Raw genomic sequence first — 14,273 nt, forward strand, 5'->3', positions numbered from 1 at the left:
TCCTCAATTCCAAAGTTCAGACTCAACCTGTTACTAATTAGGGAAGTGAGGGAATGCAGAAACAAAGGAAAAGCAGTTAAACAAGAAAAGTAATGACAACAGTTGAGCAATAAAACAGAGTCCTAGTTCCTTCTCAAGGGGCATACACAACAATCAAATACACATCTTTAAGGTGTGTTTAAGGAACTAAGACCCCCCCACCCACCCCCAGGTGGAGGTTGGTGACTACAAGCTGAACTCAAGCACATAGACCCCAGACTGGTTGGAAGCAGAAGGTTGATGACTGAGATTCCTGACACATCACCCAGTTACCTCACCACCAACCAATCAGAAGAAAGGTATGCCCCTTGCAGCCCTCACCCTAAATGTTGCCCTTAAAAACCTTTCCCTGAAAACCATCAGAGTTCAGGTCCATTGAGCATGAGCTGCTCGTACTCCTTGCTTGGTGCCCTGCAAACAAATGCTGTACTTCCCTTCAACACAACCCAGTGTCAATAAACTGGCTTCGCAGGGCAGTGGGCAAGCCCGCCCAAGTTTGGTTCAGTAACACCCAAGCATTTTTTTTTAACACTTTCTTACTTTCTGAAACAGTAAGATGAAGATGATTCAGGCCCACCCTGTGCTTTCCCTGCCCCAAACCTGAAATCAGCCAGCGACCCCTGGTTCCTTTTTACTGGGAAGAGTATTTAATTACTGTGTTTTAATATATAGCATTTTTATTTATTATTTTTTAAAGTACCCCTGGATAGTTTGGAAAATTCTGATAATTTATCCCATGATTTACTTTTCCCATCCAATATCAATTACTTTAGTGTTGCTAGTTATAGAAACAATTTCTGACAATTGGTATTTTAAAAGATTATCATCATCCATGTTAAATTAATAAAATAGGGAGGCCAGTAGCTCAAGATGGCTTTACTGCCTCAGAAGTCCAGTAAGCAAACCAAAACCTAAGCTTGAAATACCTCAAGGTTAAGAAATCGAAACCTAAGGATAGCCAATCACAAACAGCCCACAAAGCTTTCCCAAATAAGGCAACCGAAAGCTGTAGCCAACCAGTAATTTCCCTGCTTTGCTTCCCATCCTCTCTGTAAAAGTCTTGCCCCCCAGCTCCTGTCCATGGAGTGCTCCTAACACTTCCGGTTTGGTGCTGCCTGATTCACTGGATTTTTGCTCAAATAGACTCTTAAAAATCTTAATATGCTTTTAACAGCCACCTGTTGTCCTTAAAGTAGTCTGTATAACATAAAATACTGGTCCACAGGTTTTAAATAGATGATCAAAAGTGATGAAGTACAGAGGAAGTGTTAAAAAATAAGTTGTATTCCGAATGAATAATCTTAGTTTATGACCTTAAAGTTTTCTTCTAAATCAGTATTATATGATTTTTCAGTGAATAGCAGTGACCGCTACTGGGACTGGTTATGTAACTGTTTACTTACTTGAATGATTCATTGACTGACACAGGAGACAATTATTTTCTGTTACAGTATGATGTCCGTCTAACATAGTGACTGAGCTGCAGGCAATGCATGAGAAATCCGTTAAGTGCTGAGTCATGAGAGCAATTGTACAAACTCTTGTAATTATTTTAATAGTCTGACTACTTAAACATTTAATCACAAATTTCAGAAAATGGCCCATGTACCCACCTTACATTTGTCTTTTTTAGGGGGTTGGGGAGGTATTGATTTCTTAATGCATGGAGAAATTAGGAAAAAATAAACCATTTGCAAGAGAAGATTCTACTTTAACGACACCACTGCTGGATACACAGGGAATTTTTTCACTACGAAAACTTTTTAAGCTTTTTAGAAAATTTGTTTCTGCTAGAGATGCTTATGAATCTATAATCCTGCTCTTTTATGGTCCACTTAAGCTTGGAAAGGTATGCTTTTGTTTTATTGTGGTAAAATAAACATGAAATTAACTATTTTAACCATATTTAGGTGTATAATTCAGTGGCATTAAGTGCATTCACATTGTTATGCAATGAAGAACATCTGGCTGTAAACTGTGGCCTTTGCCTGTTCAGGTCTGTTTTGGATTGTGTCAATCACAAGGGGCAGACTGTTCAAATATTATGTTATTACAGTCTACATAGAGCAGAGACAAGAGTCGAGGTTCACAGCATCCCATGTTTTAGTGAGAACAAAACTATACATACATACATATATATATACACACACATATATATATGGAAATCTTAAATAAAAATAACTTTTTATTATATAAACCCACATAAAAAATAAAGGCTTTTTGAAACTAATATAATGGACATAATATATAATGGAAATAATATATTGGAATATATATTATACTAATATATAGTAACTAATATAATATAAATGGACAAATGATATAGACTATCTACAAAATATAATAACAGTAATATGAATAACAAAAGAGCAAAAACTTATTGTGCTAGATTATATGTCAAGCACTGTTTCGGCAAAGAAGCACTTTATTTGTATTACTTGTCAAAACAATCCTACGCAGTAGACACAGTATATCCAAGCAGCTGTGCAGTGTTAAGAACATTGCTTCTGGAACTAGAGTTTAGAACTTGGGCTTAAATCCTGATCTGTCATTTACTTGCTGTGTGGCCTTGGGAAAACAACTTAACGTTTCTGTGCCTTAGTCTCCCTATTAGAAAAATGGGGACTCTGCCAATAATAGTATTGTACCTACCTTATAGGACTGTTGCGAAGATTAAATAAATCACTATGTATAAAGCACTTGGAAACATGAACCAGATTTGTATGACCTGAAAGCTCTTAACCACTTGACTATGTGCTGCTACTCATTCACTCCACAATTATTTACTGAGGACTTACTGCAGTGCTAGGCACCACGCTAGGTGCTACAGATGCAGAAGTGCTTAACAAGCCCAAAATCCTTCCCATCCTAAAACTTACAATATGGAAAATTGTTCAGCCAATAACATATTGTTTTAATATATTAAGAAATAATAAATAAAAATGAAAACTATGTTAAATGCTAAAAGCGAGTGTCAATAAAGGTTTACTGAAGTGATATTCTCATATTATATAGGAATATTAAATTAGCACAGTTATTTCAGCCAATAATATAGGTATGTGTTAAAAGTCATAACAGTCTCATAATTTATTCAAACAATACCAAAGAGAAGTCCACGATATAAAACTATGTTTATAAAGGTATTTGTTGTAGTATCATTTATTAAAGGAAAAGAAACCTAAAAAGTTTATTGAGGCCGCTGCCGCCGGCCCTGGGGTGGCCCTGTCCCCGAAAGAATTGCTTCCGAAAGGCGATGCCGAGAAGCCCGAGGAGGAGCTGGAGGAGGAAGACGACGAGGAGTTAGATGAGACTCTGTCGGAGAGACTGTGGGGTCTGATGGAGATGTTGTCGGAGAGGGTCCAGTCCGCGGTTGGAGCCACTTTTGATCTCTCCCTCTTCGTGGCTCAAAAAATGTACAGGTTTTCCAGGGCAGCCTTGTGGATTGGAACCACTTCCCTCATGATCCTGGTTTTTCTGGTCGTCTTTTTTTTTTTTTTTTTTTTTTAATTTATTTATTATTTTTGGCTGCGTTGGGTCTTCATTGCTGCACGCGGGCTTTCTCTAGTTGTGGCAAGTGGGGGCTACTCTTGGTTGCGGTGTGAAGGCTTCTCACTGCAGTGGCCTCTCCTGCTGCGGAGCACGGGCTCCAGGTGCGCGGGCTTCAGTAGTTGTGGCTCACGGGCTCTAGAGCGCAGGCTCAGCAGTTGCGGCACACAGCCCAGCCGCTCGGTGGCATGTAGGATCCTCCCGGACCAGGGCCCGAACCCGTGTCCCCCGCATTGGCAGGCGGACTCCCAACCACTGCGCCACCGGGGAAGCCCGGGGAAGCCCCCGGGTCGTCTTTGGGACTGAGAAGTTCCAGCTGAAGCAACGGCAGATACTTCTAGGGCCTAATTCAGGGCTGTCAGGAGGAATGCCCGGGGCTCTACCTTCACTTCCTGGAAAGAACTAGATTGTTACTGCTATGTTTGACCTGTCTTGGTGGGAGAAGTTTGAAAATTCAATAGTGTTTGAACTGCTGATTATTGGAAATTTTTTAATTTTATTTATTTATTTATTTATTTATTTTTGCGATACGCGGGCCTCTCACTGCTGTAGGCTCTCCCGTTGCGGAGCACAGGCTCCAGACGCGCAGGCCCAGCGGCCATGGCTCACGGGCCCAGCCGCTCCGCGGCACGTGGGATCCTCCCGGACGGGGGCACGAACCCGTGTCCCCTGCATCGGCAGACGGACTCTCAACCACTGCGCCACCAGGGAAGCCCTAATTTTTTATTTTTTAAACTTTGGCTCATTGATCTATCTAAGCCTGGTAGGGAGAATTCTCCCCACATTGTCTCGTGGAGAGACTCCTCACTTGCAACTGTGCCCTCCATGCTGTCCTGACTTATTTCTTCTGTCCTCACTCTGATACCAGAGTGCAGCAATGCAGACGGTTACTCCAGCTCTGGCCATCCCACCCCTTTCACTAAATTACTCCTGCCGGAAGATCTCCTCACTATCCCATTGTCGGGTAGGAACTGATGCCATCGGGAAGGATGTGCCCCTGACCATTAACGACTGTTTGGTTTTTAAGAATGGGGATGTTGGGGAGGGAAGTGCACATGAGATAAAATGCATTACAGCTGTGCTGTGAATTTCTGTGTATGTTGGAAAGGATGGAGGGAAGGTCGGCAACAGCTTCGATCACAGACGGGGACTGTGGAGGACAGAGCAGGAGCTCATTTCCTCTGCGTATTTCGGCTGACAGACGCGTGTGTGTCTAAAAGAAAAAAAAAGTCAGTGCTCACTTTTTCTATTTAAATATGAAAAAATGATTCCAACCAAAAAAAAAAAAAGGTTTATTGAAAGGGAAATTTTAAATAAATGATGATGCACGCACTCCTTACAGGAGTGTCATGAAGCAATAAAAAAATTCAACATAATAACTGTGGTAGGCAGAATACCAACTTCCCAAAGATGTCCACATCCTATCCACAGAAACTGTGAGATGTTAGGTGACATGACAAGAGGGAATTAAAGTGGCTAATCATGTGACTTTAAAATGGGGGGATTATCCTGGGTTGTTCAGGTGGGCCCAATGTAATCATAAAGGTTCTTAAAATTAGAAGCCAGAAGAGACAGTGTCAGGGGGACACATTGTGAGAAATATTTGACCTGCCATTGCTGGCTTTGAAGATGGAAGAGGGGCCATTAGCCAAGGAATATGGGCAGCCTCTAGACGCTGGAAAAGGTAAGGAAACATTCTCCCCTAGAGCCTCCACCATGGAATGCAGCCCTGCCAACCTCTTGATTCTAGCCCAGCAAGACCCATTTTGGACTTCTGACCTCCAGAATAAAAGATAATAAATTTGTGTGTGTGTGTGTGTGTTTTAATAAATTTATTTATTTTATTTTTATTTATTTTTGGCTGCGTTGGGTCTTCACTGCCATGCATGGGCTTGCTCTAGTTGCACCGAGTGGGGGCTACTCTTCGTTGCAGTGTGCGGGCTTCTCATTGCAGAGCACGGGCTCTAGGTGCGCGGGCTCAGTAGTTGTGGGCTCGCGTGCTCTAGAGCGCAGGCTCGGTAGCTGTGGTGCATGGGCATAGTTGCTCCGCAGCATGTGGGATCTTCCCGGACCGGGGCTCAAACCCATGTCCCCAGCATTGGCAGGCAGATTCTTAACCACTGTGCTACCAGGGAAGCCCCTTTTTGTGTGGTTTTAAGCCACTAAATTTGTGACAATTTTTTACAGCAGCAATAGGAAACGAATATGATAATCTTGGGCGGGAAGATGTCAAAAATGTGGTCCATGCTCCCAGGCTGCACTGGAATTGAGTTTTCACAGTGAGTGCAGTCATCCTCTATGGGAGGGGAGCTGTGGGGATGGGAAGATGGCTGGCTCCTGGGATCCAGCTTTATCTTCCGATAACTCCTCCAGGGTCCTCCCTTTAGTCTGACAGATAATTTGGCTTTTCAAATTCTGGCAGGCTTCAGACAACCAGATATGCAACAATTTTGGATTTCCTTCTGCAGGCAGAAAGGACATGTGTAAGGAAAGCTCTGTGACTTCTTCCCTCTTTTCTTTCAGATGATCCTCCTTCAGCTAAATGTGTGTCTTTACTGTAGCTCTTTTCTGAAGGCTAAAGATGAATGCAACAGCTTGAGATTTTCCTACTAATGTCACAAATGCTCTAGTCCCCATATAGAACAGGCCTCAGTTTAACCAACAGTCCTGCTCCCATGTGCCAAGGAAGGCCACCTTCCCAGCCCAGAACACTGGGGCCCCCAGTACTTTCCAGCCTACCCCCAGCTCACCCAATTCCACAATCAGGTCTGATGCCTGCCACACTCCATTCCCTGATGCCAAGTTCTATATAGATTAGGATTCAACTAAGAATATATATTAATGCAAGTATCTTTACATATATATATAAAATATTACATATAAAGAACCTACATATTAGGGACCTTAATAACGATAGAGGTGACAGTACAGATAAATATCACGAAGGCTCCTTCAACAGGATATGGACTCTTTTTTTGGCCGCACTACAAGGCATGCAGGATCTTAGTTCCCCAACAAGGGATCCAACCTGTGCCCCTTGCAGTGGAAGCATGGAGCCTTAACCACTGGACCACCAGGGAAGTCCTTATTTGCTTTTTTTTTTTTTGGATATGGACTTTTTTTTTTTTTTTTTTTTTCTTTTTGCGGTATGCGGGCCTCGCACTGTTGTGGCCTCTCCCGTTGCGGAGCACAGGCTCCGGACGCGCAGGCCCAGCGGCCATGGCTCACGGGCCCAGCCGCTCCGCGGCATATGGGATCCTCCCAGACCGGGGCACGAACCCGTATCCCCTGCATCGGCAGGCGGACTCTTAACCACTGCGCCACCAGGGAGGCCCTGGATATGGACTTTTTAAATAAATATTTTTAAGACAGTTGGTTATCCATGTGGAAATTTAAAAAAGCAAACCAAAACAAGTCCCTACCTCATACCATATACAAAAAGTGAATTCCAAGTGAACTAAACCTAAATGTAAAAAAAGCAAAATTTAAATAAAAAAAATTTATTAGGTATAGTTGATTTACAATGTTGTGTTAGTTTCTGCTATTCAGCAAACTGAATCAGTTATACATATACATATATCCACTCTTTTTTAGATTCTTTTCCCATATAGGTCATTACAGAGTACTGAGTAGAGCTCCCTGTGCTATACAATAGGTCCTTGTTGTTTATCTAGTTTATATATAGTAGTGTGTATATATTAATCCCAAACTCCTAATTTATCCCTCCCCCCCAACTATTCCTCTTTGGTAACCATAAGTAGTTTGTTTTCTATATAAGTGAGTCTGTTTCTGTTTTGTAAATAAGTTCATTTGTATCATTTTTTTAGATTCCACATGTAAGTGATATCATATGATATCTGTCTTTCTCTGACTGACTTCACTTATTATGATAATCTCTAGGTCCCTCCATGTTGCTGTACACAGCATTATTTCACTGTTTTCTATGGCTGAGCAATATTCCATTCTGTGTGTGTGTGTGTGTGTGTGTGTGTGTGTGTGTCTCACATCTTCTTTACCCATTCATCTGTTGATGGACATTTAGGTTGCTTCCATGTCTTGGCTATTGTAAATAAATATTTTATTTTATATGTAGTAGTGTGTATATGTCAATCTCAATTTTCCAATTTATCCCGCTCCCCCTAAAATTTTTAAATTGTTGAAAAAAATAGAGAAGAATTTCTTACTTGAGATAATAAAATCATAAACCATAAAGAAAAAGAGTGATACACTTGATTTCATTAAAATTTTAAAAACTTCTGTTCAACAAAAAGATATTTTTAAAAATATTTAATGTATTTTTTTAAAAAAATAAAACAAAACAAGCCCAAAATGGGATAAGATCAGATCCATATATTTAGCTTACAAAGAATGAGTACACAGAATATATTGAAAAAAATCTCAGAAATTAATGAGAAAAAGACAAATAATCCGCAGAAAAATAAGCAAAAGACATGAGTAAAGATTCACAGATGAGGAGACCTACATGTCTGAGAAAAAGACAAATAATCCACAGAAAAATAAGCAAAAGACATGAGTAAAGATTCACAGATGAGGAGACCTACATGACTGATAAATGTATGAAAAGATGTTCAGCCTCAAGGTAACCAGAGAAACACAGATTTAAAAACCGAAGATTCCATTTTATGCTGGTGGAATTGGCACAAATTTTGGTTCTAATGACACCAAGTGTTGGTGAGGAAATGGAGCCACTAGAACTCTCACAGATTCTTGTTGGGAGTGTAAGACCAGAGTTTGGCAGAGGTGGGCAAAGGTTGAGGGTGGGCAAAGCCTACGGCAGGCACAGTGATTCTTAGCTCAGTTCGGGATGGCTCCCCTCAGCATAAGAGAGGAATGGTAGCAGAAACCGGTTTTGTGCTTCTGTTTTAAAATCAAATGGTGGGGACTCCCCTGGTGGTCCAGTGGTCAGGACTCTGTGCTTCCACTGCAGGGGGCACGGGTTCAATCCCTGGTTGGGGAACTAAGATCCTGCATGCCTGCTGGCGTGGCCTAAATAAATAAATAAACCAGTAAAAAATAAAATAAAATAAAATAAAATAGTAGGGAATGGTAACGAGGACAGAAAAAAAGACCTCTTTCTTCCACTGTCTATTTATAAATGTAGGCATGAACTCTTCTTGGCCCTGCTTGAGTCATATGCCTTCTCCAGGTATGTTACCAGCGGGATGGGGTTATTATTATCAGCTCAGTTAGGGTCCCTTTGACCAGAGAGAGAGAGGCATCATCTCTGACAGACTCAGGGAGAAGCAGACTCCCAGAGGGAAAGGGGGTTTTGGGAAAATCCAAATCACAGATGTCCATTGTAGGATCAAACTGAGCATGCTGATTTGTGATCTTTTTTCCTTTACCCACAATTATTAGTATTACACAAAATTTCTCAGAGTTGGGGGGGATTTATCTTTAATTTTTTTATTGAGCTCATCGGGAAGGAAAAACTTTTCTTCTACCCTTTTAGGTTCAGTAAGCAGGGACTTGTGAATTAAACCAACAAAAGGCAGATTAACAGGAGAAAAGGCAAACAATTTAATAGTCACATGCACAGAAAAGCAGTGAAACTCAAGTAAGTGATTAGACTCAGAACTTATACACCCTTTTAAGAAGGGAAAGAGGGTTTGGGCTTCAAGGGGTGATAAATCATGGACAAGTAACTAGCAACTATATGGGGCAAATAATGGAAGATAAAGGTTATTTTCAGTAAGGTATGTTTATGCATCTCAGTGCCAACTTCTCATCTACAGTGATAAGAGCCCCTCTTCTCTTTCTGGTGGAGGGGAGGAAGACACCTTCACAAAGGGAAATTTATGCCCTGCTTCTAGGCAGATAAGGGAAGGGCAAGAACTCTTCCTGCATCTGTTGATTCTCAAAGAAGTCTTTAGCTAAAAATCATCCTTATGCCAAAGTGGCATATTTTGATCCTCTTCAAGGTATAATTGACAGACCGTAAAATTCACCCTTTTCAGTATTTAGTTCTGTGAGTTTTGACAAAGGCATACCATAGTAACCACCGCCACAATTAAGATATAGAAAGCTGCAGCATCCCTCCCCACTCCAAATTCTACACTCCCTGTTGTAAACAACTCCTGGCCCCGTCTCTCAGAATTCTGAACATAGCATTTTCAGTTTGAGAGAATCAAACCCCTAAAGTAAACAGATCCTGTTTCCTAAATCATCATAAATAATCCTAGCAATAGTCACTAAAATGTAAATTGGAAGCCTGAATATAGTGCAGGTACTAGAAACGAACATAAAAACCTAATTGATCTAAGTCTAAACCAACTTCAGTTTAGTGGTATGACGCGGTCTTGTGAAATCAGTACGTCCTGCCTCATGGTCCCCCTTTATAATCACCGTTACTGGTGGGTGGTGTACCCTGCCTGTAGTACCTCCCCCTCCTGGGGTCACCTCAGGGGCACTGAGTAAAGAGAGGCGGTTCCTTCAAAGACAGAGATGCGGGCAGAAGGAAGTTACGGCCCCCATGACAGTGTCCAGGGAAACATTTAATGTAAGTAAACTCTTGTGAACTGAAACAGGGCCCTTCAGACCTCTGGGTCCAATTTTCTCCTTGGTGAAAGAATGATCAGAAGTCTATACTCACTTTAAGGAGTATTTATCTAACAAGCATAAATCTTCAAATCCAACAGCCTTTGTGAACTCAGCTCAGAGAAAACTCCATGCCTATGTGTTTTATTCCAAAAAATGCCCCACCACTCTCTCATTAGTTACAGTTAGAAGAATAATATTCTGTTAATCATTTGGGGACCTCCGGATATAATAAGGTGGTGTCCTAAAAAGGGAAATTTTATGATAAATGTCTGGTGTACAATACAGCCCCCTGCTTGGGAGGGAGTCATCACCATGTGCCCACAGCAGGCAGGCTGAAACACAGGGGGGTAACCTCTGATCCAGAGGGGGAGCATCCTAGGATCAAGGCCACCACTCACATAGCACCTCTGCTTCACGATGGACCATCTGAGATGCAGGAACAGGCGGTACAGGGAGAGTCTTTCCAGGTGCAAATCGAGGGCTCAGGCAGCAACAGGAAAGCCCCGTAAAAGAGGAGTTCAGTTGCTGTGTCCCCAAGGAGGCTTTGAGGGATAAAGAAAATACAAGGATATGGACAGCTAGGCAGGCTCTTTGCTTTGGGCACACTGCGCCCTGGACAGCATGCTGTTGGCAGTGACTCTGCTATGTGCACTAAAACCCAGTTCAAAGTAGTTTGTCCAAAAAAAGCTTCCTGGAATTTGGATGTCGAAGATGTCTCCAACTTCAGACAAATCTGGACATCAGGACCCTGACGATGTCATCAGAGTGCCTTTTTTTTTTTTTTTCCCCAAATGCCAACATCCTCAGATTCACTCTCTCCCAGTTTGGTGACTAGAACAGCATAGAAACCCAGTTCCAAGTAGCCTAAGTACCTTCAGCCAAATGAGCTGTCAACACATAGGGTAGGAGGTGGTTGCCCAAACCAATAATAATCATTATTTATAATTACTGAAAAAAATTTTCAATAATAATATATTGAGTTCTTACCACTGTTACTGAACCAGGTTCATCTTGCCCAACGCTCAGCAGCCAAAACGCTGAGATGTCGAGGTTTGCAGCAGAGAGAGGATTTATTCCCAAAGCAGCCAAACGAGGAGATGGAAGAACAAATCCCAGATCTGCCTCCCTGAAGGCGAGGGGCTGGGGTATTTATGGGAGAAAGAATAAAGCAGCAGGACAGTCGCAAGCATGGGGAGCACGGAGAAACGTGATGCGGAAAAAGTAAGGTAATTGTCGTTCTGCGCATGCGTAAAGAGTATACAGGCGGCTGCACGTTCAAAAGGTCACCGTGCGGACACGCGCGCAAGCCCAGTTGGAGGGTCGGTGGTCCTATCCAGTCTTAACCGGCTCAACGTGAACTAGACGCAGCTGACTCCAAGTTCCTGGAAAACAATTCGGGCAAACATTGTTTAGGCTACATGCCGCTTGGGGGACCTTGAATAGTGAAGACAGGTGAAGTGGATTTAGCCCAGGGTTTCACCAGTACCAGGTGCCGTCCTTTACAAAGATTCTCTCATTTAGTTCCCACAGCCCAACAGGTGGGTATCATTCCCATTTCACAGATGACAAACCTGTTCCACCCTACGTTCTGCATCTCTAAGCCTGTCAGATGCAGTGGCTTTCTCACTTGTGTGTGGTTCTCAGCGCTCACTCTCCAGCCCCATTTCTATCAATCATGTATCTATGTTATAATATATCCTGGTCGTCAGCCCTTGATTCAGAGGACACCGATCAGCAGGCTCCTCCCAGGGGAGTTGCTCTTACACCAAACTTATGAGTTGACTTAGGAAGTTTTGTTTCAGAGGCTGACTTTTTAACAACCTTGTCTTCAAGCTCTGTGCATAGAAAGAGGCTAGTGCTAAAGATGAGTAACTCTCAGCCTGCTCCAAGGAAGAGAGGGAGAGGGACGTGTCAATAAAAATGATAAATAAACTATCTATAATAGGACTAGAAAACAGTTTTATTTGAGCCAAACTAAGGGTTAGCCTGGACGCTGTCTTCCCAGATTATGCTGAGAAGCAGCTCCAGAGAAGCAGGGTTTTCAGCACAGTTTTGTATCTTGTCAGAAGAAGGAACATTAAACAATTCAGGGTTACATTTCTTCAGTGTTTCAAAAGAAAGAACAGACCGGCACATACACAGCAAGTCAGCATGGCCTTGGCACCTGTAAATGGAGTCTTATCATCAAAGGGGTACCAGCATTGGTGTCCCAGGAAGAGGGGCATTTAATCTTTATTTTTAACATGGACATTCTTGACTTCTGATCAGTGTGCCCTTTTCTTAAATAATTAAAGCAGATGTACAATGCACATATGATAGGCTACAGGCTATTTTAGTTAGCATAAAATTCAAGTTAACTCATGCATAAACCAGAATGACTATCTCAATATGTGAACATTTCTTTTATCAGACATCTCAGCAAGTGGCTGTCCTGCAGTCAGCTTAATAAAAGTGAGCCACTTAGGAGGGAAGGACCTCATTCTGTAGAGGAAATCAGGAAAGTGAGGTCCTTGAGGACAGCGATTTGATCTGCTTGTTCACTGCCGTATCCCAGCAGTGAGCAGTGCCTGCACCTGGGAGAGATCAATATACAAAACCAGCAAAGCAAGTTGCATTTGACTTGGCTCTGGACCCATGAGGACTGTTCCAGGCAGTATCAGCATTTGCAAAGGCACAACAGTATTAAGACCCTCAGATGTCTGATGTAGTTCCCCCGCCCTTAGCCCCCTACACGAACATGGGGGAAAACCCTGCTTAAAATGCTATCTCTGGTGGGTAGAATGGACTACAGAACTGAGTTCTTCAGAAAGTTAGTAAAAATGCTTATTAGAGTAATTGTTCTGATTTAGTCCTTCATGATGTTCATCAAGTATTTCCTGCTGTCCACCTATCAGATGCACAGTAGGATTGCAATTCTTCACTCCCACTAAAGTTTAGGTGTGGCTACATAACCTACTTTGCCCCCCAAATGTAAAAGGACATAATAGAAATTTTAAGAATCCCCACCCTGAATGTAAGTAGGTGCAGCCACTATGAAAAACAGTAAGGAGGTTCCTTAAAAAACTAAAAATAGGGCTTCCCTGGTGGCGCAGTGGTTGAGAGTCTGCCTGCCGATGCAGGGTACACGGGTTCGTGCCCCGGTCCGGGAAGATCCCACATGCCACGGAGCGGCTAGGCCCCTGATCCATGGCCACTGAGCCTGCGCGTCCGGAGCCTGTGCTCCACAATGGGAGAGGCCACAGCAGTGAGAGGCCCACGTACCAAAAAAACAAAACAAAACAAAAAACCAAAAAAACCCTAAAAATAGAGTTAACATATGATCCAACAAACCCACTCCTGGGCATATCTGGAGAAAACCATAATTCAAAAAGATACACATTCCTCAATGTTCATAGCTGCACTATTTACAATAGCCAAGGCATGGAAGCAACCTAAGTGTCCATCAACAGATGAATGGATAAACATGTGGTATGTGTCTGTATATGTATATATATATAATGGAATATTACTCATATACAATGGAATATTACTCATCCATGAAAAAGAATGAAATAATGCCATTTGCAGCAACATGGGTGGACCTAGAGATTATCATACTAAGTGAAGAAAGCCAGACAAAGACAAATACCATATGATATCACTTATATGTGGAATCTAAAAAAAAGATACAAATGAACTCAACTTTTTTTTTTTTTTTTGGCTGCACCAGGTCTTACTTGTGGCACACGGGATCTTCGTTGCCGCATGCAGGATCTTTAGTTGGGGCATATGGGTTCTTTAGTTGCAGCATGAGAGATCTAGTTCCTTGACCAGGGATCGAACCCGGGCTCCCTGCATTGGGAGCACGGAATCTTAACCACTGGACCACCGGGGAATTCCCTCAACTTCTGTTAAAGAACAGAAACAGACTCACAGACATGGAAAACAAACTTAGGGTTATCAAAGGGGAAAGGTGGAGGGAAGAATAAATTATGAGTTTGGGATTAACAGATGCACACTACTATGTATAAAATAGGTAAACAACAAGGACCTACTGTATAGCACAGGGAACTATATTGAATATCTTGTAATAACCTATAATGGAAAAGAATCTGAAAAAGAATATATATGTATTATATATATATATA

At 42.1% G+C, this 14,273-nt stretch overlaps 1 protein-coding gene across 1 annotated transcript; it reads left to right on the plus strand.

The window, feature by feature from the left end:
• Window positions 1–279: 279 nt before the first annotated feature.
• On the plus strand, window positions 280–3,998 carry LOC132502480 (mitochondrial import receptor subunit TOM22 homolog). The gene is made up of 4 exons (XM_060118357.1): window positions 280–338; window positions 1,834–1,888; window positions 3,208–3,512; window positions 3,871–3,998. Exons 1-4 carry the CDS (start codon window positions 280–282, stop codon window positions 3,989–3,991), a joined length of 540 nt encoding a protein of 179 aa, XP_059974340.1. The 3' UTR covers window positions 3,992–3,998.
• The last annotated feature ends 10,275 nt before the right edge of the window (window positions 3,999–14,273 follow it).

Source organism: Mesoplodon densirostris, chromosome 15 (assembly GCF_025265405.1).
Source record: "Mesoplodon densirostris isolate mMesDen1 chromosome 15, mMesDen1 primary haplotype, whole genome shotgun sequence".
Taxonomy (NCBI): Eukaryota; Metazoa; Chordata; class Mammalia; order Artiodactyla; family Ziphiidae; genus Mesoplodon; species Mesoplodon densirostris.